The sequence below is a fragment of the Mizuhopecten yessoensis genome, unplaced genomic scaffold (genome assembly GCF_002113885.1).
Source record: "Mizuhopecten yessoensis strain PY_sf001 unplaced genomic scaffold, ASM211388v2 scaffold5875, whole genome shotgun sequence".
NCBI classification, from domain to species: Eukaryota; Metazoa; Mollusca; class Bivalvia; order Pectinida; family Pectinidae; genus Mizuhopecten; species Mizuhopecten yessoensis.
Window position 1 is genome coordinate 342794 of NW_018406267.1, and position 26101 is coordinate 368894.

The 26101-nt window shown below is 35.3% G+C and overlaps 1 protein-coding gene across 3 annotated transcripts; it reads left to right on the forward strand.

The window, feature by feature from the left end:
• The first annotated feature begins 270 nt into the window (after positions 1-270).
• Positions 271-20834, forward strand: LOC110451195 (calcium/calmodulin-dependent protein kinase type IV-like). 3 transcript variants are annotated; one of them, XM_021499071.1, is made up of 13 exons: positions 271-495; positions 4058-4136; positions 5628-5699; positions 8570-8652; positions 9233-9305; positions 9937-9975; positions 10866-10917; positions 11504-11578; positions 12736-12811; positions 13527-13641; positions 16137-16295; positions 18183-18284; positions 19264-20834. In XM_021499071.1, exons 1-12 carry the CDS (start codon positions 401-403, stop codon positions 18255-18257), a joined length of 993 nt encoding a protein of 330 aa, XP_021354746.1. In that variant the 5' UTR covers positions 271-400; the 3' UTR covers positions 18258-18284; positions 19264-20834. The 3 variants fall into 3 exon arrangements, with proteins under 3 accessions (XP_021354746.1, XP_021354747.1, XP_021354748.1); XM_021499072.1 differs by having other exon boundaries at positions 18183-18280; positions 19264-19344; XM_021499073.1 differs by lacking the exon at positions 18183-18284.
• Positions 20835-26101: the final 5267 nt, after the last annotated feature.

Genomic DNA, 26101 nt, shown 5'->3' on the forward strand with positions numbered 1-26101 from the left:
TCTCTGTATAAACAGTATACTGTCTTTTCTTAGAAGTTTATTTATCTCTTACATCGATTGATTTCCAATCTACGTACGCCATTCCTTCTCACTGCCCCGTTTTCGCCACTACCAGTGAACACACTGCCAAGGATCTCTCCGCGACACACTTGATCGATTGCTTTCCGAAAGTCGATCCTTTTAAATTTTGTCGCCAGATGACATTTAATGTAAAGCCTACTTCACAGCACTGTACCGATAAATATTTATTTTGAACAATATACCACGTGATTAAATCTTCGGTTTCACCTGGGATTTTACCTGGTCTGTGTACTGTTTTGGGTCCCGTAGCGACTCGACTTTAACGGCGAGTGCCTACCTGTAATACTCGGTTACTAAACCTTGTATACAAACTGTGAAAATGTCGAACAACTCTGGAGGAGGGTACTGGATAAATGAGAGCATCAAAGATGACCAGTTTGATGATCTGTACACGATTGGTCCGGAATTGGGAAGGTACGTTTTCTAATTAGAATGACCTAACGACGGAGATCCCACCTGTGTAATCTTGTGGTGTATACATACATTTACCTATCTATGTATCGTCTTGAACATGCTCTATCAGAGCTGGTTCTAGTGAGAGATTTTCAAACATGTGTATCAATTAAAAATGGATTACCTACATATTAATTAAATTGATTGGGCTAAATGATGGATATTTATGGCTTAAAGACATTGTCATGGTGACGGGTTAATAACGTACCCGGGTAAATTCATTAACGAACGAGTGGCACGTGACTTAATTATGATATAGTAGTCGGCTATATTGTTATCATTTTCTTTCGAAGTAATCTTAATTTTATCAAGTATGTTGCACGTGCATAATTGAGTATGTATGACAAGTTGTACATACGTAACCCGGGCTATATTTCTTACACATTAAATATTAATCTTTCGGCTCGGCTTATATGCCACTTAGAATGTATGATATTATATATATGTGATATATAAAGTAGGACACACAATATCTATGCACGTGCTTGTGTGTACGTGCAGGTGGGTTGGGTTAGGGGGGGGGGGGGCACATTGTCGCCTCATATGATCAAGTAGTAGGTCACTAGATGTTTATTCTTTCCCCGAACCAGCAGGGGGTGGATGGTATGAAAGGCGTGTTAATATTTACATATACGCGTACATGTAGGTGTGGTGTGCGTTGTAACTATACATGCTAGTATCATAACTGATTTTCGGACTCAACCGCTCTAATGTTCGGACATCTGCGAGTGACCGCTCTAATGTTCGGACATCTGCGAGTGACCGCTCTAATGTTCGGACATCTGCGAGTGACCGGTATTTGTCTCAAGTGATGATCAAATGTAGAACTAATGTTCAGATTTGTCAGTGTTGTCAAAAGATAAGATATTATAGACAAAAACGATTAAGATCTGACTGTCAATTATATTGAAAATTAACAAAAACCACTAATGATAACTTTGTGAGTGTGTTTTATGATAATTTCGAAATTATTTCACACCTGTACATGTTTATCCCACATATGCATGTTGTCACACAACACAGTGTACGTACTTTTAATTTAAAGTATTCGGAGTCGGATGAGGTCGTCAAAATTCACATACTAATCAACACAAGAATGTATTAAATCCAACACTTACTAGTCTATTGTAGAGGGTTGTATGTATGTAAATGTGTAAGGTTTAAAAATCCAGGTACACAACTGTAAGGGCTTTAGGTAAGTGACAATGACGTCACAACATTGCCAACCTAATTAAGTAAAGGTAAGTGGAATACTCCCAAGGGAATTAAATCTACCCGTCATACCTACATTGGTATCTAAGGTCAAACTACGCTCAGGTCTTCTAATGCCATGTGTAGACACACTTTTGTATATTGATCAGAGTACAAAGTACTGTTAGCTTACTGAAAAAAATAATGCGAAGAACGCACATAAGGCACACAACGGGATAGTTTAGAAAATATATTAGCATTGATTAAACTTGCATGTATAAGATCTATAGACAACACTATACAATAATTGAGAAAGAAAAGACGTCTTGTAAACAAAAGCATATTAAAGTTGTAACATGTAAAAGCCACGGAATTATATTACTTTGTCCGTGGTTAAGCTAACTATGCTTCGAAAACCCTGTAGTAAACATAGTTACATATATTACTGTGGAAGTATACATGCAGGCTCCATTGTAGCTAGATACAGTATATTAACGATACATTAGGTAACATGATAATTATGTTTATCGTACTAAGATGAAGTGAACCCGGGTTACATATAGGGCTAATTTTAGTAATAGTAATTAAGGACATATCCATTAGTTAAATCATTACCGGAATGTATCATTAACCTAATAAAGATTGGTATGACACCAATCTTCCTGGTTATGCACAAACGTTGTGATTATCTTATATATAGCTACAGATACTGTATCTCCAATATCTCTCTCCCCCCCCCCCCCCCCCCCCTCCTCCCACACACACAGTAAAGTAAAACAAATGAAACACCATATAATAACACCATATATTTCTGCAATACATATTATTTTTACGGCATTCGAAGGTATATTATTGACACAAACAAATATGAAAATCTGGCAGTAAGTGAGTTAGACGTTCATGATGTCCTCAGTTCTGTTTTAGTGTGTCCTTGTTTAATAATGTCAGTATTATCTCAGCTGGGTGAGATCGGTACAAAATAAATGTATATTCACATGTACATCGCACACTCGTTTCATTCTGCACTCAAAAATATAAAAGAAGTGTAAGGAACTTTGCACTCTGCTATGATTTTCCTTGTTTCCACCCCAGGCAGTTAATATAAACACACGCTCAGTGAATATAAAGCACACAGAACGGAGGATAACTTGTAATGACTGTAATTGTCGTCTGATAACACCGATAAATAGGGCATATTATGAGCTTTTCTCTTACACTTTCGATTAAAAATAGGTGAGTTAATTTTGTTGGTGCAGTACTATAAGTTGCTATATATATTGACCCGTCGTAAATCCTAACAGGTCAAATGAGATCATATTACCCGTATGAAATTAAGATAAAATATAATTTTGATAATTATACCATAATCATAATAGTTTTTTAATGTATTTTACATCAAGACTAAAGGATCATATCAGGAATGACGAAGTTGATCAAATTCACACACACAGCGAAAATCTATAACAGTATAAACTATTCCAGATGACACGCAGCCTCACCTAGTCAGGGTGTTTAGCTCCAAGGACAGATTAGATGATGAACTGGCACGCTTCTATACAAATATTGATTATATCAGGGATAAATTGATCACACGGAAAAAAGCCACAGTTAATATGAAATTGATAACGACCAAGGCATAATGCAATCGGACCTTCATTGAGCCACCCAGTCCTAGGGCTGGCTTCTGGAGTGTGCAACAATATAAAAGATCAATTCTCTGTTATTTTTCAGTTAATTGCAGGAAATAAAATCACTGCACGTTTTCTGTGGTTTTTTTTTAAAGGAGTATTAATTAATTACTGAAACTAAAACTCTTTGTTCTGTCCGAGGCTGTATAACGAAATCTATCTTTACTCTAAACTGTTGGGTTTCATGACATTTCATTGAACACATGAGCAAATATATCAGAACTCTCCGGTTTCATATATACGGTATCATTGTACTCCAACAGAATTAAAGCTTAACTCTCCGGATTGCTGATGTTACATTGTAGAGAGAATTATAACTGGCCAGTCGATCATAATTCATCATAGCAATAACACAATCGGGAACCATCGACACTTGCCGTAAACGGGTATTTTCTCGTTTACGGAAAGTGCCGACAGTTCCCGATTGAGCAATAACCGCGAGTGCCGTTCTTATGTTTCATATATTTCAAACATTCGTGTTTCCCACTCTGTGACGGGGCCAAAGTGTCCAATATAATGATAACGAGGTTACATCTTAACTGCTTTGTTTCTTTTTCTCTTTTTTAACTGCGCTTTTACATATCATGATCGTTTATCGTTACAAATGCTGCGGGGCAATGACTTATTGTGTTTTTTGTTTACAGAGGCACGAATTCAATCGTCAACAAGTGTACCAGTTGTTTGACCGGTGAAGCTTGGGCGGTCAAGACGGTCAATAAAAGGGTAAGTACTGACTGTCGTATACATAATGACCTAAGCACCCTCACACGTCAAGGCTCTTGACAATGAGGTCGATACCGGTCGTAATTTGAAAGATTTATGGGCGAAAGCAGATAAAAACCCGAAAAGACATCAAAACAAAAGTCAGAGTGTCATAAAATAAAACAAAATATCAGAATGATAAGCATTTCCTTCTCCACGTGGCTCCCGCCATGGTGTCTCCCTATCACACACAGAAAAGTTTAAAGGCCACTAATTAACGATATAAGACACGATGAACATGGTTTTAATAATGACAGACGCCGTGTTCCGGAAGGGTAAGCGTTTCTTGAGTCAAATTATGTGGCTTATCAAAAACAGGAATCAGTGTCGATCACCTGACTGTCCCATTAGAGTTATATGATTTCACTAATGTCGACATTCTGCAGAGTCGTGGATTTTCCCCTTTGCCCTCCATTTTGTGAATGTCTATTTTTACATCGTTGATTGGTCCAAAATGATTTACATTGTCGATGGGCCGTAAAACAATGCCAATAAAAACAAAACCTACGCCCTCCTGTTAAACACACTAAAGCGTATATCTCGCTGCCTGCATTGCAGCACTTATAGTGATCTTCCTCGTTTCTCATATTCTGTGTTTAAACAAATTGAAAACGCAACCCTTCTACCATTTTTGGATTCTTTCAAATGGGATGTTGTGATAGGTATTCCCACAATTTCGTTTGTGCATCTAAGGGATGAATATACGGCCATACCACTGATTTAAGAACGACGAGAACGGTAACCGTTAGGGCTGTTTTAATCACTAGAACGTTTATAATCTAACACAATATATACCGAATTCGGTGCAAGTGATTTGCATGTTTCAATGCTGACGACCAATGCGTTGAAGTTTCAAAAATGTGAGATAAAAACCAAATTTATCTTTAACAAGTGGAGGAGGGGGTCAAGAATCGGTGCTGAACCCTTGTAATACTATGATGTGACAATTCAGAAACTTTACAAAGAGTGAAATTGATTTCTATCAAATTGTGTCTATAATCGAATACCTGTTTATGGTGTTTTTGTTGTTCTATGGTCAACCATTAGCATTTTCATGGCAATAACTGTATTTCACATGTACTCCTTGATAAACTGTTTTCATTATATTCTCAAGATTTGCATGGAAGTATCTGGGCCCGTATTCATGAAACCATTCTCATATGCTTAAGCATGGATTTTGTGCTCAAACCAAATTTCTTGTAACTTGCTTAAATCATGCGACATGGTCAGATAGTCAATCGAGAACATTTAAGGTAGAATGCGGATTGTAGCCTCTCCAGAATTCTTCCACTTTATTTTGACAAAATGTAATTTTTAATTAATTAATCACCAGAACAAGAAATTGGGCTTGAGAATAGAATTTGAGTTTCAGTATGAGAACGGTTTCATGAATACGGGCCCTAGACTTACAAAGTTCTTTGTATCTAACACCAACTATGTTTACTACTTTAGGCACAGAAGCATTGTCGAGGTGAAGTTGTAAAGGAGATCGGTCTGCTGCTGAGGCTGAGCCACCCGAATCTGGTGAGTATACGTAAATAACATCGAACAGTTAACTCTGTGGAATACCTAAAAAACTTAGATACCTTAGCGGTGACGTTGTGTTTGTCCTTTTTGCACTGCATTTTGTATGGTAGTTGACGTACAAGATAATATACACATTTTTATTTCTATCTAAAAAGACTCAAACCGAAATTTCGAATACTACTTATCACACAAATATTCAACATATATTCATTATCTGCATTGAAACAAAGATATAGACTTATAATATTTAACAAAGAGGAAAATTCAGTTAAGATTTTTATGACGACAGATTCGTTTAAAATGTAAGTTCAAAAACTTTAAAAATATGATATGATAATTGTCGAACATGGAGAGAATAACAGAAATAGTTCGTCATTAATGCGCCCATAGTAATTGTATTACAGGGATAATTCGGACCGTGAGACCGAGGGAAATATTGACCACAGTCAAATCGATATTCTATAACCTATAACCTTAAATTGTGAAGAAAGGTTTATGTCGTCATAGGTAGGATACCAGTACTAGTACTCGTACCATTTCCCTGTGTTAAGTGTTATAATCCCATACTTACTCAGGGCCCCACCCAGACTTATCCAATATGGATTAACTGTAAGTCAGTTTCTTACTTATACCGTGTGTTGACCTCGATTTATTATAATTTAGATAGTGCATTAAAAATTAAATTAAATATATACATAGTAAAGTCTGTAATCCATATGTAATACTATTAGTCATTTTGTTACTTATAGTACATGATAAATTATATCAAATTTATACAATGTAGACTGTAGCTTTTATGTAATATTTCATAAATATATACGTTATAGACTGTACATTGTATGTTATAAATTTCATATTTAAATACACAATGTAGGCTGTAAGTTAATATGTAATAAGTCATACTTGATACATATATTAAAGGCTGTAAATTATAACTTAATAAATCCTATACTAAGGCCATAGGTTACATGTATATGCTGTAAAATACATTTTGATGTAATATTACACACACATATATATATATATATGTTATTGTAGAATGTATATTATGTATGTTATTGTCGCCTCAATTCTTTGAGAATCGGTGGCAGACTTACACAGTTTCATGAATCTTTATGAAAGCACATATTAGAAATATCATCAGTTTGTCTCAGAAATCGAAATCGTCTCGTATGGGTCTGAGTGAGTTTACAACTGTCAGATGCCCACGATGTTCGTATCATTTATCACATACCTATGTAATCTTACAGTAGTAATACAACAGTTTTCTGTTGATGTTTTCTGTCGGTTTTTATCACGATGTTGTATCACCATACTAGCCGGAACTACTTTTTTATGGGAATCCCCTTGTCATGGCGAACTGAAAAGTTCCCGGTATTTGCAAAATAAATCAAAGTTTATAAAATCTTTGTATCGATCTCTACCAAATACGGAAGGAATATGATAAAAGCAAGACCATACACTTGTGTTTTTCTAACGAATCAGAAAGCACTCATTTATTGCGCGGACGTATATATTCTCTCGTGCGCTCCGCGCCCTCGTGAATATATTCGTCCGCGCAATAAACTCGTGCTTTCTGATTCGTTAGAAAAACACAAGTGTATGGTCTTGCACATTTATTAATACTTATAATGAATACTATGATATAATACCGGTGTACTTGTCTGTTACGTAAGTAAAATTAGACACATACTAAGTACAACGTTGTACATGTGTAACATGACTTCAGTTTAGACATGGTTTTCTTCAAGGAGCAGTTTTGCACCTCTGCCGATGAATTCACATGATGTTCAATGCTACTAGGTTACTAGCATTACACATTATTGTTGACAACAACAAGTCAGAATAACTTAATATTTAAAAGGAAGAAAAAAATGTTTTTTGTTGTTATTATTATTTTCGATATTTTTTTCTCTGCATATGTTAAAATACAGATTATTTTAGAATTATTTTTTTCTGAATTCAACATGATGAAAATATTCTTCACTAGTTAAACTAGTTAAACTATTCTTTTATTTTCACCAACGCACAAATGAGATAATTTGTTTAGAATAAGTTAAAAAAGTTAGGAAGAGGTAGAACAAATAGAATTTGGTAACTGAAATGATCTTGCACGCATCTTCTTTTGTTATGAAACTGGGTATAACTATTTATTTTCCTGTTTGAGATACCAGAATTTACATTTATTGATAACGTAAACCACACTAAGTTAAATAGGTTACTAGATAAAGTGTAGAATAGGGTTCTTCCTGAACTTTTAAGACGTTGAATTCTGCAAGGAGATCTAGTTTGACATTCACTGTCGTCTTGGAATTGAGTAATTTATATATAATATGGGTAGAACGATAACTTCTATAGTCAAGTCTATCAAGGGCTTCTGAAAGAAATATCTAAAACAGCGTATACATGTAAGATCCATTAAATAATAAATAATAATAATAATTCCAGGTTCTTATATGTCGCTTTATCACAACCTAGCTTGTAGGTCGTCTCAAAGCGGTTCACAAATTATTATCCGTGGTTATAAGGCCTTTGCAACCAGCAAATATCTTTCTCAAATCCCTGCCATTTCGGCGCACACAGCAAGCATTTTACAATTCTAGCGGAGTAAAGTCTCTTGCTCAGAGATACAGCACAGTGCAGTGCCGTGACTCGAACCCGCAACTCTTCGGTCACGAGCCCGGCATCCTACAACTAGACTACCGTGCCTCCTATTAAGACAACTAGATTAGATGAAACCCAACTTAGATGAAGACTAATGCGATTTTTATACATTTAATACAATATCTTCATTTTTTATTCAAAGGAATCTTGTTTCAGTATTATTGAGGCCTTTTGTGTATATAATATACATCTTTCCTCCTCAGATACGACTTAAGGAAGTTTTTGAGACGCCAACTAAGTTACAACTCGTTTTGGCGCTCGCTAAAGGGGGAGAACTCTTCGACAGGTGAGCAATTTTGTATTCCCAATCGAAACTTTAAATAAGAGCGTCAGTCTAGAAATCTGCACACGCGTTTACTAAACTACACTTTGATTTATATCGAATTCACAGACTAATTATAAGTGGTTAGTAACACGCTTTTTCATTTGTTTGTGTTTACAGTCTGTCAAGTGATAGACTGAAAAACTGAGAACATATTGCAATGACGTCATACACAAAGTATTCCTTTTTACCAAAACGTAGTCATCTGTCACACGTGAATAACCGTTTGTAAACACGTCTTTTTACATTGCACACTCGAGCATTATAACAGATTTTAGAACAGATGACATGGAAATATTCTCGATGACTTACGGAGATCTATGCCTTATTAGCATCAGCCATTTGAAAGCTCCGGCTCAGACTTTTACTATTTGACATCTTGAAAAGGTGTACTGGTATTAAACTCAACATACATTGTAACGAAAAAGTTAGTTTCGTTAAGTTGAAATATTTCTAAGCTCAAAATAATGCTTTCCTGGTGGAACATTCGTAAACTTCGGGCCTGATCTCCTACTAATGATTTGACTCTGGTTTGTGTTGACAGTATTGAGACCCGTGGGACGTATACAGAGAAGGAAGCGGCACATATCATGAGGGACATTCTGGAGGCAGTGCAGGTAATTACAGCTGTTAACGTAGTAATTAATTGATGAAATGGTTAATACGTTTTTGATTCATTAACCCATCAACTTTACATCTTTCATTAGTATATTTGATTCATTTTTTATATCTTTTAGTATATACATTTCATTCTTAGGGCAGTGGTGGCCAAGTGGTTAATGCGTCTGACATTCTGCTACCACTAGCCCTCCACCACTGGGTCGCGGGTTCAAGGCCTACGTGGAGCTGTTGCCAGGTACTGGCTGTAGGTCGGTGGTTTTTCTCTGGGAACTCCGGCTTTCCTCCTCCACAAAAACCTGGCACGTCCTTAAATGACCATAGCTGTTAATAGGACGCAAAAATACAAACAAACCAAAATTATTCATGAATATATCAAAATTATGAAGTAAAAATGCAATTTTCAGCAGAATCAATATCATGGTTAAGATCATATGTAAAACTGTAGTCTACAAGTAGTCGTGCTGCACATTGGTGACGTAATGACGTTGTAAAGCAGTTCTTATCTTGTAGCATTGTTTTGCAGCAAAAACGCCTTCTTGAAACAAAGTTACGTTAAAAAGATAAACAAACATGATTATTATACATATTTTATTGTCAGTAGTTCATTTTGATCCTCTCCTGTTTCAGTACATGCACAAAAACGGCGTCACTCACCGAAACATTAAGGTAAGCATCTAGTGCCTGCCCTTCTTATCTGCTTTTAAGTGTATGTCCTGTTTCGGTATTACAATTTCATGGGTAGATGCATCCTGTTGATAAACTACATACCGAGGGGTTTCTTTTGAGATTCTTTGGTCTACACTGGATAAATGATAAATCATAAAGACCTGGGCTGAGTTTTACTAAAGGTCGTAAGTCCACACGTAGACGTTAGGCGTAGACGTAGGCGTAACTTACGTCAACAACTGTTTTACTAAAGATCGTAACTTTAATTTACGTGTAAGGCTGTGTCTAACCCTACGTTTACATTCGGAGTTAAGACCTTTGATAAAACAGACCTTACGCACACGTAACTAAAATCGTAACTCGACTAACGTGTCTACGTATCCTGTGTTTGGGTGTTGTGCTATATACGTTTTCTGTTTCATTTTACTCTCTGTTGATGTTGATGTGTTCCAACCCATGCTTGTCATTTGATCATACTTAAATCACAGATTTTTGCATGTTCAAGTCAGTGCACGTTATTGGTGCTTAATTAGGGCGTTTATGATCGGATGACTAAATAAAATATTAAACAGAATATTAAAACTATTCGACGACTTAAACTTTTTTGTTTTCATAGAACATCATTACTTATTTGCTATATAGTTAACTGTGGAATGGTTAATGATTGTTTCTGTTCTGCATTTCTGTAGTTTTTATCAAATATATGCAGTGATTGCAATTTGACCCCAGTATATGCTGGGAGGTTATGATATCATAGACCGGCGTCGCTATCACGTGATTCCCCACACCTAATTGACATGACTAACTATTGTTATTCTTATATACAAAAACTATTGTTGATCTATGTACTCGTACTTAATCATGTGATGTTTTACTATAATGTATTTCAGCCCGAAAACCTATTACTAGAGGATTTAAAAGATATCCCGAAAATAAAATTAAGTAAGTTATCAACGAAGTGTGCAGTGAATAACACCTCTGTACTGCAGTAAACGGTTTGTGAACCATGACGAATGAGATTCATTCAGCGTACCTAGTTATGAATACTAAGTAATTGAATTATCGATACTTGGTGAAAACTCATATATGTTCAGGCACGATGAACAATTTAATGATATTTATGGTAATATTTCACTAACATGAACAATTAAATGATATTTATGGTAATATTTCACTAGTAATTTAACAATAAATCAAACAAAGTATTGGCGTTGTTTGTTCTTTTACACATGGGATGCACGGTTCTTTAAATTCAAGTAATGAAATAAGATCAATTCAAATAAAATTCTGATTGCGGCGTTTACTGAACTACAATTTGAAATATATTCTTCCATACTTACATATATAATATTGGAGGACGAATATCTGAAATTCGTACTTAAATAATTGGTTGTTGTTTGGTGTATATTTGTTATTAAGTTGGTAGGTTCGACAGATTTGAGTTTACCGATACCAATCTTGCAATCAAACATACGTTTGTTTCGGTAATGTTTTAAAGACTGTTTTAACATGGCTTCTTTGTTTCCAGCTGACTTTGGTCTCGCGGTGATACAGGAAAAGGACGTACAGATGAACATGGTGTGTTCTTCTCCAGACTATAGTGGTAAATTAACACCCACACATGCGCAAACATCATACAAAAACTTCCACCGCCGTTTAAGAGGGAAGGTCCGTGGAAATCCAAGCTCAAACCCTCTGAAACACTCGTCATTTCACCATTTGACATGCATGCTCTGTCTGTAAATACAAAACAAGAAACGGTCTAAGCTGCATTTTCACTATCATTCTCTTCAGATATGTTTACCTGGCGCCTCACGTCTTTTTTTTTTATTTTATTTTTTATTTTAACCCTGACGTTCTGTTTAAATGTTTGTCTTACTCTCCCCATAAACGCTTGCCGATGAAAATTTCGACCCTTCATCCGTTGCAGTTATCAGAAAACACGTTTTTCTAATTGATTGGCCATATACATAAACACATTTATTGGTTAATTGCTTGGGTATTGCATTATTCAGCGTAGATTGGATACCATATAATATTACACGGTAGACTCGGGTGATCTTACCATCGATCGGGTTTCTCAGATAGAGTCTATATCGTAGGAAGAAGGTCCTTATTATCAATACTAGATTAGTAACAGAAAATAACACCTTCACTATCTTTACAAATACTACCTTACCTCGTTAACACGTTCTCTTCGTCTTACTAGTACGTGACATATGACACGTTATACCAGTACTGTAAGAAATATTGCAATTAACAATTTATTCTCATTATAATAAAGGAATAAACGTTTTCGCGAGTGTTTTTCAAAACAACTTATTCGCAAGAAATTCAATTAACCAAATATTTTATAACGAATATTGATGTATCAATTTAATGCGCTTGGCTAAATGTTGGCAAGTTATCTGAAATACGCTCCTCTTAGTCTCTAAACACTGTATCTCGTGGTATATAAACGATTAGCCTCAAAACATATAAACGATTAGCGGTAAGTTGAACATCGCCAGTATATAAGGTCAGGTAAATTTTGGAGCACGATCTTAACAAAATTCCAAAGTTGTTGTCTTTTGATGAAATCTGCAGATGCAACCGCGAGGTCGGTGGACGCTACTCGTGATTGGAATTCGGTTTAGCGACAACGTTAAATCATTGGTCTAGTAACGATATCCAATATCTGCCTAATATTACAATTGCAAATGAGTAAAAACGGTATGGAGAGTTGATTGTTGATATTTCTTGAATTTCTAACATTAACAGCTCCCGAGATGTTGCATGGGATACCATACACCGAAGCTGTAGACTTGTGGAGTTGTGGAGTCATCGCATTCGTCTTGTAAGTACACACGACATGTTAAATCACACAAGACATGTTGAATCACACAAGACATGTTGAATCACACACGATATGTTGAATCACATACGACATGTTGAATCACACAAGACATGTTGAATCGCACAAGACATGCTGAGTCACACAAGACGTGTTGAATAACACAAGACATGTTGAATCACACAAGACATGTTGAATCACACAAGACATGTTGAATCGCACAAAACATGTTGAGTCACACAAGACATGCTGAATAACACAAGATATGTTGAATCACACAAAACATGTTGAATCGCACAAGACATGTTGAATCACACAAGACATGTTGAATCACACAAGACATGTTGAATCACAAAAGATATGTTGAATCACACAAGACATGTTGAATCGCACAAGACATGCTGAGTCGCACAAGCCATGTTGAATCACACAAGACATGTTGAATCATGGTATTACGAGTCTTACTAGTTTGTATCAAATTATTTCAGATTTGGAATCATCACCTTTGGCCTGTTAGTACTAAACTAACTGTCCAAGCTTTCATGATGGCTTTTGTGTTTGTTTTGGCTGTGTCGTTGTCTGTTGCATCCTCTTTGGATTCGAAATTTGTGATTTTCTGATTGCGATTTTCTCCACAACCTATTTTTGCCCTGCACTAACGGCGGTCCATTTTAGCTTTAGTTAAAAGCATTGTTGACATGTATGTTTGTGTTATCAGGCTTGCCGGCTACGAACCGTTCCTTGACTTGAATGGAGAAACGTATAAGCGTGTAATGAAGGTTGACTATACCTTTGACGAACGAGCCTGTCCAGAAATCAGTGAAAACGCAAAGGTAGGTCATAAAGTCTCACATCATAGGGGCTTTGCAACCAGACAACTCCCTGGTGAGCATACAGCCGATGTTGCTATTCACAGTTAACATTCAACAATTCCAGCATTGCCTAACCACGTACTCATTTACAGCTGAGTAGACTGGAACAAGCGGGGTATCTTGTTCCAGGAAACAACACAGTGCCATGACGTGACTCGAACCCGCGACCTTTCGGTCACGAGCCCGGCGTCCTACCACTAGATTAAACATTCTGGATATGTTTTGAAACATATATAGACATGGAATTCATTCTTTTGACCTTTGACCTTTAGTACCGCTGGTGAATCCTGAATGGACGAAATGAGCCTATTTGTCAGTAAATATTGACTTTGTTTGGCTTCCTTGTTGTACAGATACAATTTTAAATGAGCGCCTCCTTTCTGCGTTATTCTAATTATTACTGTACAATTCTGTCGTAACATGTCAGTATTGTTTTCCCTTTATGTTCACAGTTGTAACAAACCGTGAAATTCGATTTGAGCAAGTTCACGAATTATTAGTGTTCCATCCTATTTTACTATTTTCCTCATATTTTTAAGATGCAGCAATTTTGCCTCCATCGAAATTTGATAATGGCATTTCCGTGTTTTCTTATTGATATGCTATTTAAGGGAGAGCATTAATAGAAAATGTTCATCAATATCTAAAAAAAAACACCAAAAAAACAATAAAAAAAATACCCCGGCTGCTAACGTTTTACTTGGGGATGCTCTTCCCATTGTATTTAATTCTGACATGTAAGAAACTGAGTAATATCTTGATAAACTTCTTAATGTTTGTATCAAAACACATTTTTAGAAGCCTGTCCAGTGCTCATTCTAATGACGTATTTCATTTGTTAAAGAAAAACATGTTTCTTCGGAAGATGAATACTATTCCTCTCACTGGTTTCATTGATGTTACGTTTCCCTTCCTTACAATGTCCTTAAATGACATGAGCTGTTGATAGGACGTTAAACCATGAACAACCAATCCTATCCTTACATTGATGTTGCGTTTCCTTTCCTTACAATGTCATTACATGACATGAGCTGTTGATAGAACGTTAAACCATGAACAACCAAGCCTATCCTTACATTGATGTTGTGTTTCCCTTCCTTACAATGTCCATACCTAACATGAGCTGTTGATAGGACGTTAAACCGTGAACAACCAATCCTATCCTTACATTGATGTTGTGTTTCCTTCCCTTACAATGTCCTTACATGACATGAACTGTTGATAGGACGTTAAACCGTGAACAACCAATCCTATCCTTACAAAGAATTGAGTATAGCCCTGTCTGCCATACACAGTCGGCAAGAAAACGCCAACACTGCTTAAGTTAATAATTCTGACATGTAAGAAACTGAGTAATATCTTGATAAACTTCTTAATGTTTGTATCAAAACACATTTTTAGAAGCCTGTCCAGTGCTCATTCTAATGACGTATTTCATTTGTTAAAGAAAAACATGTTTCTTCGGAAGATGAATTCTATTCCTCTCACTGGTTTCATTGATGTTACGTTTCCCTTCCTTACAAAGTCCTTAAATGACATGAGCTGTTGATAGGAAGTTAAACCATGAACAACCAATCCTAACCTTACATTGATGTTGTGTTTGCTGTCCTTACAATGTCCTTACATGACATGAACTGTTGATAGGACGTTAAACCATAAACAGCCAATCCTATCCTTGCATTGATGTTATGTTTCCTTTCCTTACAATGTGCTTACATGACATGAGCTGTTGATATGACGTTAAACCATGAACAACCAAGCCTATCCTTACATTGATGTTGTGTTTCCCTTGCTTACAATGTCCTTACATGACATGAGCTGTTGATAGAACGTTAAACCATGAACAACCAAGCCTATCCTTACATTGATGTTGTGTTTTCCTTCCTTACAATGTCCTTACAGGACATGAGCTGTTGATAGGACTTTAAACCATGAACAACCAATCCTATCCTTGCATTGATGTTATGTTTCCTTTCCTTACAATGTGCTTACATGACATGAGCTGTTGATAGAACGTTAAACCATGAACAACCAAGCCTATCCTTACATTGATGTTGTGCTTCCTTTCCTTACAATGTCCTTACAGGACATGAGCTGTTGATAGGACGCTAAACCATGAACAACCAATCCTAACCTTACATTGATGTTGTGTTTCCTTCCCTTACAATGTCCTTACATGACATGAGCTGTTGATAGGACTTTAAACCATGAACAACCAATCCTATCCTTACATTGATGTTGTGTTTTCCTTCCTTACAATGTCCTTACCTGACATGAGCTGCTGATAGGACGTTAAACCATGAACAACCAATCCTATCCTTACAAAGTATTGAGTATAGCCCTGTCTGCCATACACAGTCGGCAAGAAAACGCCAACACTGCTTAAGTTAAGAAAAGAAATTCTTTCTGTTGAATAGATCCTCATATTTCTGATATATATAATTTATTCCGGGCAGGATTTTATACGCAAGATGCTCCAGAAGGATCCAAAAAAGCGAATGAGTGCCGCTGCCGCCCTGAATCATCCATGGGTGAAAGGAAAAGCCGCCAAGAACACACATTTGCTGCAAACACAGGAAAGCATCAAGGATTTCAACGCTCGTCGGAAATTTAAGGTATCGTGTTTCACTGAGAGGTACTTTTAGACTCCGTACTCTGATAGGATAGATTCGGAGCTGATTATACACCATTATCAGCCAAAAACTTTAATAAATGTCGCTCATTGATGGAATAATTTCAGTATTTGTCAAACAGTTAATTCTGTGCTCAAACCAGCTGTTTGATAATATAACTCGCTGAACTAACGCAACCTGATCAGAAGGTGGCGTGGTGGCCCTGAATACAGTAGGGGGTTTAACAGTTCCCCGACACCGAACAAAGGAGGTAAAATTCTGAGATTATTTTAAGAAAAAGAAATTGAGCTAAGGTACAGAACCTCAGTTTGAGCGTGAGAGAAACAGCATGTTTAACTCTTGGTAGTACAGAGAAATAAGTTTTAAAGAGAGAAACATACTGTTTAACTTTGGGTAGTGAGAAGAAATAAGATTTTAAGTGAGAAACATATTGTTTAACTCTGGGTAGTGAGAAGAAATAAGATTTAAGGAGAGAAACATAATGCTTAACTTTGGGTTGTGCTAAGAAAAAAGATCAACAGAGAGAAACATAATGTTTAACTTTGGGTAGTTCGAAAAAATAAGATTTAAACAGAGATACATAATGTTTAACTCTGGGTAGTGAGAGGAAATAAGATTTAAGGAGAGAAACATAATGCTTAACTTTGGGTTGTGCTAAGAAAAAAGATTTAAAGAGAGAAACATAATGTTAAACTCTGGGTAGTGAGAAGAAATACGATTTAAAGAGAGAAACATAATGTTAAACTCTGGGTAGTGAGAAGAAATAAGTTTTAAAGAGAGAAACATACTGTTTAACTTTGGGTAGTGAGAAGAAATAAGATTTAAAGAGAGAAACATAATGTTTAACTTTGGGTAGTTCGAAAAAATAAGATTTAAAGAGAGAAACAAAATGTTTAACTCTGGGTAGTTGGAAGAAATAAGATTTAAAGAGAGCAACATAATGTTTAACTTTGGGTAGTTCGAAAAAATAAGATTTAAATAGAGAAACATAATGTTTAACTCTGGGCAGTGAGAAGAAATAAGATTTAAAGAGAGCAACATAATGTTTAACTTTGGGTAGTTCGAAAAAATTAGATTTAAAGAGAGAAACATAATGCTTAACTTTGGGTAGTGATAAGAAATAAGATTTAAGGAGAGAAAAATAATGCTTAACTTTGGGTAGTGAGAAGAAAGAAGATTTTAAGTGAGAAACATATTGTTTAACTCTGGGGAGTGAGAAGAAATAAGATTTAAAGAGAGAAACATAATGTTTAACTTTGGGTAGTGCGAAAATTTACGTTTTTAAGTGAGAAACATAATGTTTAACTCTGGGTAGTACAGGGAAATAAGATTTTAAGTGAGAAACATAATGTTTAACTTTGGGAAGTGCAAAGAAATAAGTTTCAAAAAGAGAAAAATAACGTTTAATGCTAGGTATTTCGAGCACATAATGCTAGGTATTTCGAGCACATATTACCAGTCTTTATAAAAGATTTATTGGGGATCAGACTTATGAAATCCCTCTTCAGTGTTTAGCGCTGGGATGTCCACACTGTACATTTATTGACCATAATTATGGTAGCCCTAGTGAAACAATCGTGTTTACTTACACAAGGACAATAAATATATTATAATATCAAATATAACAATAACACAACAATAAACATTATTAGGCTTACGCGCCATTGTTGTCGACCGCTTCAGTCACTCAAAGTCTTAAACGTTGTACTCTTTTCTCTAGATAGGTCCCGAATGAGGAAGACACTACCTGGGAAACTCGAGTGCGAAAGGAAAACAACTACTTCTTATTTTAAAATTTTGTGATCAATTTAAGCTATTACGATAAGCCGCTGTATAGATGAGGTATACAAATAGTAATTATTGTAACAGGTTGATAAGAGTCAGACTGATGCAACCTCGCTGGAATGCGTCCCTTTGATTACAGACCAAAATACAGGACAGTGACATACATAAGCAGGGGCGACTTCGTGAGTAAGTCACGTGGTCAATTGTCACCATACGTTTTGCTTGCACGTTGCTAACGTGCTTTGCTTGCACGTTATTCAAATGCTTTTTTTTTCACAATATTTGAATATACAATTTGCACTATATCTGAGTGTCTGCTTCTCACGATTTCAAGTGTATGGATTGCAGTGTCTCTAGAGTGTTATTTCTTCAAGGTCACTACATTGTTATTGCAAAGTCGCTTATGTGCTCAATTTGCAAAGTCACTTTAAGTGTCAGGATTACCAGGTCCCTAGAGCGTTATCTTGTAGGCCTCAAAACTGTTTGGTTTGTATGTTATCTAGATGTCTATGCTTGAAGACTGTACAGAATATCTTGGTTGCAAGTACCTAGAGCTTTTGGATAAATAGCTTTCTCAAATGTTATGCTTAAACGATATCTAGCCTTTTCGGTTTATGAGGTTCTAGACTGTTTTTGAATGATATATCCAAGAGACCTTCTCACTGTTTGGTTTGCAACGTCTATAGACACTTTGTCTGCAAGGTCATCTGAGTGTTTGGTCTACAGGAGAATGTTTGATTTTTGTGGTTTCTGCAGTGTCATGTTTAACGTTTTCGCGAACATGTGTGTTTTAACCACACAATACCTTGTCATACTTCGTGAACTGCATTTTTTCTTATATGTAACCGGATTTTTTCCTTAAACATTTACTGCGTTGCTTCCTATATAAGATATTCACTGTAACGTACTTATTTTTGCGCAATCAGACTTCAGCCTGTTATATACTTTGAACACGGTAGCGCACTGATGAATTGGCGCACCCATAATATATGATATAAAGCTATGTACAGAAACCGTTGGAAATGTTATAATAATTGAGTGCAATCGCTGAAATTAGATCACCACTAAAATATGTACGTTCGCAGTATCTATATCAGTGTTACCTCATATACATCAACATCTATAGCATGTTACCTAATACGTATTCCGATTTCTTGTTTTGTAGTCCCTGACGCACTGTGCAATGCTTGGAGCCTGGATCACTCGGGACATGCCCGACGAAGAAACAACGTAATATGACGTTATTATACATATACTATATATAAAGTCATGTTTATTTATAAATTTAAGAAACACTGTTACTTAAAAGTAAATCCGTCTATTAAAGCTTCAATGTGCCGATATATCGAATTCATGATACAAGTTTTGTACAATAGTTCTGAAATACATTTATTCTGAAGGGATTGTAATGGGTACGAGATGTATTTCGAAATATGAATATAGAAATAAAATGTTTATTTATTAGAATATGATTTGCACGGGTTTTTCATGATCCTGTGTACGATTTGTCTATTTATGACATCACTACCTAAAATTGAATGGAAGACATGCCACTAGTTGACGTAATAAACTTGATATCCTGTCAGTTAAACTAACCGAATATGAAGTAACAAGTAAGCAGCGAAACTTGCGCAACATCCTTAATCGATGCGTCGTGAGTGCATACCTCAACATTGCCATCTCTACAGCGTATGAATACAGAAGCAATTAGTGGACTCGAGCAACAAGGAAATTGGTGGCAGTGGTGAGATGTCAATGGTTACGGTTAATTTTAATCGCTGGATAAGATATTTATCTGGTGTGTAATGTTTTCATCTGTATCCATTACTTTAGTATTTCCTTCAACATGAAGTTTATCTGTGATAGAATTATATATATATATATTGTGATATTTTACTATATAGTACATGTACTATTTTCTGTATATACTGAACATTTGGTTGGTGTATTTCCTGTTATATTTTCTGATAGGTGAATATTTAGTTTACATACCCATGCTATGTAAGGGTAAGAAATCAACATTAGAAACTTCTCCAGACCAGATTCATTTATCTAGAAATGTTTTTTTTTTAGAAAGAACATTTTTAAAAAGAAATTTAATTTTCCAATGCTCTAAACGTTTCTTGTGTCCGATTTTGATAAGAAACCAAATTGTTCATATATGTATGTTTCCCTTGGATTTCACGGGCTACTATATCATGTGACACGCTTGATGTTTGCTGAGGTTTAGGATGTCTGTATAGTTGTTTAAGTGTTCCCTCAGTCCATGTTTACGTGTTTTCATATAAAAGTTGATTCGATTTTAGGTTTTATTTGTTGCTACACGTGTCTTCTGTGTTAACACTTTACTAGACATGTCTTTTATGTTCAGATCGTGTGTCTTTTTTCTCTAACTTACCGCAGGAACACACCAATTAAACTCATTGGCTCTAGCGTCTGATTTTTCAGACAGCGTGACGTCATTAAGTTGACCCCATTACATATGACGTCACTATCAAATATACGCCAGTTATCACACATATATCATATATCTAATATTACAATTGTAACATAACAAAAAATAGATTGTGTTAATATTCGATATTTATATCACGAGAAAGTGTTTAAGAAAAAGTTCAAATAAAGACTCTTTCCTATTTAAACTAAATGTTGACTTATCCCATTGTTTTAACTATATAATTTGACAATCTTTATCAAAATGTTAAATTATTGATTAGTTTGGTTGATATTTATTGATATATGCAAGAACACTACAAGTGTTAACAAATAAACAACTTTTCCAAATGTATCTTCAATATTGTCTTGTTGATTTTAATCGATTCTGGAACGAATCCCAAACTCATTTCTGGTACTGTGGTATTGATACGTCATGGACCTATACTTGACTGTAGCCTATAGCTATTTATAGTCCTTTCCTTCAAATTTACGTCACTTGCGATTACAAGCCAATATACAATGTTACGTTTTAACGCTCAAATAAATATATTCTCCATCCAATAAAGGATAAAAACAATTAATTATAAAATGAAAATATATGAAAAATATCAATGCTATTTTGGCGATGCTATATGTAAGGGGACATAACTCTAATAGTATTGTGAATACACGAATTACAATAACTTTGACTCCCACAACAAATACAAATATCTTTTTTAAATTGTTACACTTCCCAAATATCCTTTTGTGAGAAATGTATATACCGGTATAATTTTTTTCGCTAGAGTATAAATATCCGTCCGAGAAAACGCAAAAAATAACATGAGTTCATATAAACCTTTAAATCAGGTATAACGACAATTTGATTTTTTTTTACCCGAAGTTATATAACTCTAAGCTAGACTTCTTTCTGATCTGATGCAGATTTCAGAGGCAACATTGTCACTCCTTTAATAAACTATGGTTAGATATGCATTCAATATACCACATACTAAACAATTACAGTAAAGCTGAAGAAATAAATAAAAAAGATAAGCCAATGACTAAATTATTTTCTATTAGACTTTTGGATTTTGTAAAAATAAAGATGCTTTGGTTACATGTCCTTATCCTACAATTATGGTGACTAGTACCTTTCAACTTTCTGTTAACAGTTTTGTGTATTGAAAATTGAAAATTGAATAGTTTACGTCATTGCTCGAATGAGCATGATGCCATTGTTTGGGTTGTGTTGAGTGTGAAACATGCATAACTCTGTAACACTGCTCACCTGATAATTGCCATGCGTTTTAAAACACCGTACTGATATGAACTTTTTAAATAAGGAATCGAGAGGTTATACCAAACCTCAGAACACACCAGGACAGTTAGGATTTTTTTTTATCAATAATGGCAGATACTTAAACGTAAAGAAATCGTTTTCTGTAAATAAAACAAACTGAACGAATGCGTATTCATGAAACCGTTCTCATGTTCAAGCATGGATTTTTTGCTCATGCATAATTTCTTGTTCTAGTAATATATTAAGAAAAAATGTTATTTTGTCAATGATTTGGGAAAAAAATGAAGAAACTTAAAGCTGAATACTGTTTTCAATGTTTACATTTGACATTTTGATTGTTCGACATGATTTTAGTGAGTTTCAAGAAAGTTGGTTTGAGCACAGAACCCATGTTTGAGTATGAGAACGGTTTCATGAATACGTGCCGTGTCTTACAGCTGTATTAAAGACCATATATATATATAACTACCTTCTGTTTTCAGTTTCAGTTTCGTTTTCAACAATTTATATCGACAATAATGGAATGGTACAAGTCAAAAGGTTTGGACAACAGCTAGGCCTAAAGCCTGTATAATTCCTCTCGCTAGGTAGCATTGACGAACATTGTCTTCATGCAAGAGGGGTCCCATTCATTCATTCATTCTATAAAAGCATCTGTTTTCCAAGAAAAATGTTCTCAGTTTTATTGTAAAACCAAGGAAATGAAAATGTTAACACGAGTTGTCCCTCTTAGAACATTGGATATTGAATCTTGTTGGCGATAACTTGGCCGGAATGCAAGGAGAATATTCCATAAGAGAACACGAGGCCGTATTAAAATGTTGCGTTTTATTTTATCATCGATATATACATTTTAAACACAAATCTTAGAAAACAGCAGGTTCTGATTAATTTTGCAAAATTGATAACACAATTTTTTGAATCATGTAATTAGCCACGATATTTATTACACACAAAAACTGGTTCAATTACTATTGGAATTCAAAAGCAATTCGCTATTATGATCGAATTTCGACTGAAATGTACCGTTGATATTTGAAACGAGATGTTCATAATATTTCAGCGTTGGGGAGATGTTTTGTTTTGCCTATGGGAACACGATCAGGATATCACACTATCTACAAGCTACTTGGAGACAAACATGTTCGCTGTCTTTCGACGCAACCTGGTTTCATACCAGTGTTGATCTGTCCGAAATATTTCTAGCTCTTCAGACGCCCTCGACTTCTGTAAAAATATGACCGTTGATGTTTTGCAATTCCAAAGATAACACCATCCAGGTAACTATTGTGTAGGCTTAGTCTATTGTCTAACACAATCTGCCTCAAATACTGATAGATCCTGCATCTAAGTTAATACCTAAAAAAACATTTTATGTGTTCATTTCGTCACCTATACCAGTCAATATGGGGGTCACAACACCTAAATAAGCTAATTAAAATGCCATTTTTGTTATACTTTGATCTTTTATTTATATAATAAGCACAGCATCCTTAATTGAGATTATATGTGTCATTGTCAGCTAGTATTGTCCATTGATATGTTGACAAATTCTCCGCCATCATTATATTTTTATTGAAATGTTAGCACAAATTGTTCGTAACATCATTCACCTTCTCAAAACTAGATAATTCCTATGTGTAATATTACAATATCTGGGAAACACAGCTTGTGGCTCTTTTGTCACTTATGTTGATTAGTTAAGGCATGCTCCCCTCTATAAACCTGTACGTAAGTGGTGGTACCAGTAACTGTGGCATGTTTTGTTATCCACAAAAAAAGGCAGGTACTGCGCAGTATTCTTTTCAATACATTGACAGATGCCATTACGTCAATATAAGATTTATTTTTTACTTTTTATAAATGGGTCGGTGGATTTTACAGTGTAAACAATAATGGAACCATATTTATCGCCATGACGTTCAGGAAACTGATAATTTCCGGGTACAATCTCCATCGCGAATTGACATATCCTGAGAGTTTTCCCAGCACATTCATGTAATTATTGTGTGTGACAGTATACCGTGAGGTGTAATGTATCATTTGTCCTGACCAAGAAAAATAGTCGTGACGTCATAAATCTTTGCTATAGAAAGTATCTTGCCCTGACGCTGCCTGGGTAGTTAGCGATGGTTGCTGTGTCTGAAATAATTTGATGTCGCATTGAGACAATGTATTATTTGTTTATGATACTAGCAGACGTTTCTATTGCATACAAGATCATAAGTGTTTTTGTTGTAAAACATTTAAATGTTAGGGAAGAAGGGCTTCGTATAAGTTATTCAATGTGTGCCCAATCCCATTGTTACTCATATTGGCAATAAAAGATGTTAATAAAAAATTAAACTTAAAAGTTTAATACTTTGTGGGGGAAATAATGTACAGCCAAGTTATTTTATTTTGTTAGTTGCGAAAGTTTTATGGCCGTATGATTTTTCCATATAAACGTTTTCGTTCAAAAGACAATTAAAACAAATGCCAGTTGTTGTCCCTCTAAAGAGAACTCGAAATGGTAAACAAAAAATGTGTCGATGTAAAATATTCGGTTAATGTAAGTTGTGATTAATATGAACCCATTACATCACATTCGTTTATTCCCAGGTTGTGTTACACATCACATCCTTGCACTTTAAGGCTGTATAAGATTGTTTCATATCATGACTATAGCACTCTTCCAGAAAACAAACATGTGTTTAGGATATGTGAACGAGCAATTCCCTGCGGTAATCGAGGAACGTCGAAAAAAACTATATCCGGTTATTAAGCGCCTCAAAAGATCACCGAACAAACCAACTATTAGACTTGTTAGAGACAAGCTTTACGTTGACGGCAAGCTGTACACGGATGAGACTGTGCTAGGTATGGACCAACAGGAGGCTCCAGCAGCCCCGACGTATGCGAGTACTGCTGTCGGCGGTACAGCGACCGTAGGCAATGGTACTCGTACATAGGAACGCGCGGAGAGAGACACTTTCAGTAGTACGTTTGAACTCTCTGTACTTTCGTGGAACATTGGCAAAGGCCTGGTTAACAAGCTTAGTGATAGAGAATTTTTGTCCATTATCCAAAAGTATGACATTGTATGTTTATGCGAATGCTGGATAACTGTCAACGATGAAATTGAGCTTGACGGGTATTGTAAGCATGTATTTCCTAGGAAAACTGGGATAGGTGGCGGAATAGTTATCTTCTTCAAGAACTGTTTTAAAGACAAGATATCTGTTGTTGAAAATATGTATGATAGTATAATATGGTTAAAATTGGAAAATAGCTCCAGAGATTCTGATACATATATTGTTTTCTGTTATTTTCCTCCAGAAAATAGTGTTTTTTATGAAAACAATTTAGATGAAATAGATTTATTCCAGTCGTTGCAAGATTCAATTATAAAATATAAATCAAATGGAAAAGTGTACATAACAGGAGACCTCAATGCTAGAACTGGTACCAGATCTGACACGATAATTAATGACGCTTTAAGTAACGAAGTTAACGATTTATTTGATGCTTTTGATTACCAATACGATGATGTATATGATATAAAAGAACGCACAAATATGGACAAATATGTAAATTCTTTCGGTAGAAAATTGTTATCACTCTGTAAATCAACTGGATTTAGAATCATGAATGGACGTCACTCTGATGATCCCGATGGAAGTTTTACATTTTTCAGTGCTAATGGTACCAGTCTTATTGACTATCTTTTAGTGGAGGGTGAGAACTTTCGTAACATAATACAATTTAATACAGGTACATTTGAAACTATGTCTGATCACTCCCCTGTAATTTTTAAATGTAAGCTTTCTTGAAGCTTGGATGATGATTTGTGTGAAAATGAATGTCATGTTAGGTGTGCATGTGAAAATGTAAAATGGAATGATGATAATGTAAATTCTATCAAACAGAATTTGAATGATAATAACGAAGTACTGAGTGAAATATTCTGCTCGCCTTTATTGATTAATTCAGATGTAGAGGTATGCATTCACAAACTCAGTTCATTTATGAATGAAATGATTTTTCCAATGTGCGATGTACATAGTTCTAAACCATCTCATGATACAAAACGTCATAACAGCAAAGCTATTGCGGATGAGGATAAACCTTGGTTTAATCTCACATGTAGACATAGGTACAATGCTTACAAAGCTGCTTTACACTCATTCAATATTAATAAAACTGTCGAAAATCATCAAATATTAACAGAGAAAAAAACTAATTACAAAAAAATTGAATCGAGACTCAAGAGGGAATATCGGAGACAGGAAGGTGATATGATGGA

Coding starts and splice junctions, on each gene's coding strand:
- LOC110451195 (XM_021499071.1), top strand. CDS start 401: ATGTCGAACAACTCTGGAGGAGGGTACTGGATAAATGAGAGCATCAAA. Junction 9,306..9,936: donor ACATTCTGGAGGCAGTGCAG/GTAATTACAGCT, acceptor CTCCTGTTTCAG/TACATGCACAAAAACGGCGT. Junction 12,812..13,526: donor GGAGTCATCGCATTCGTCTT/GTAAGTACACAC, acceptor TTGTGTTATCAG/GCTTGCCGGCTACGAACCGT.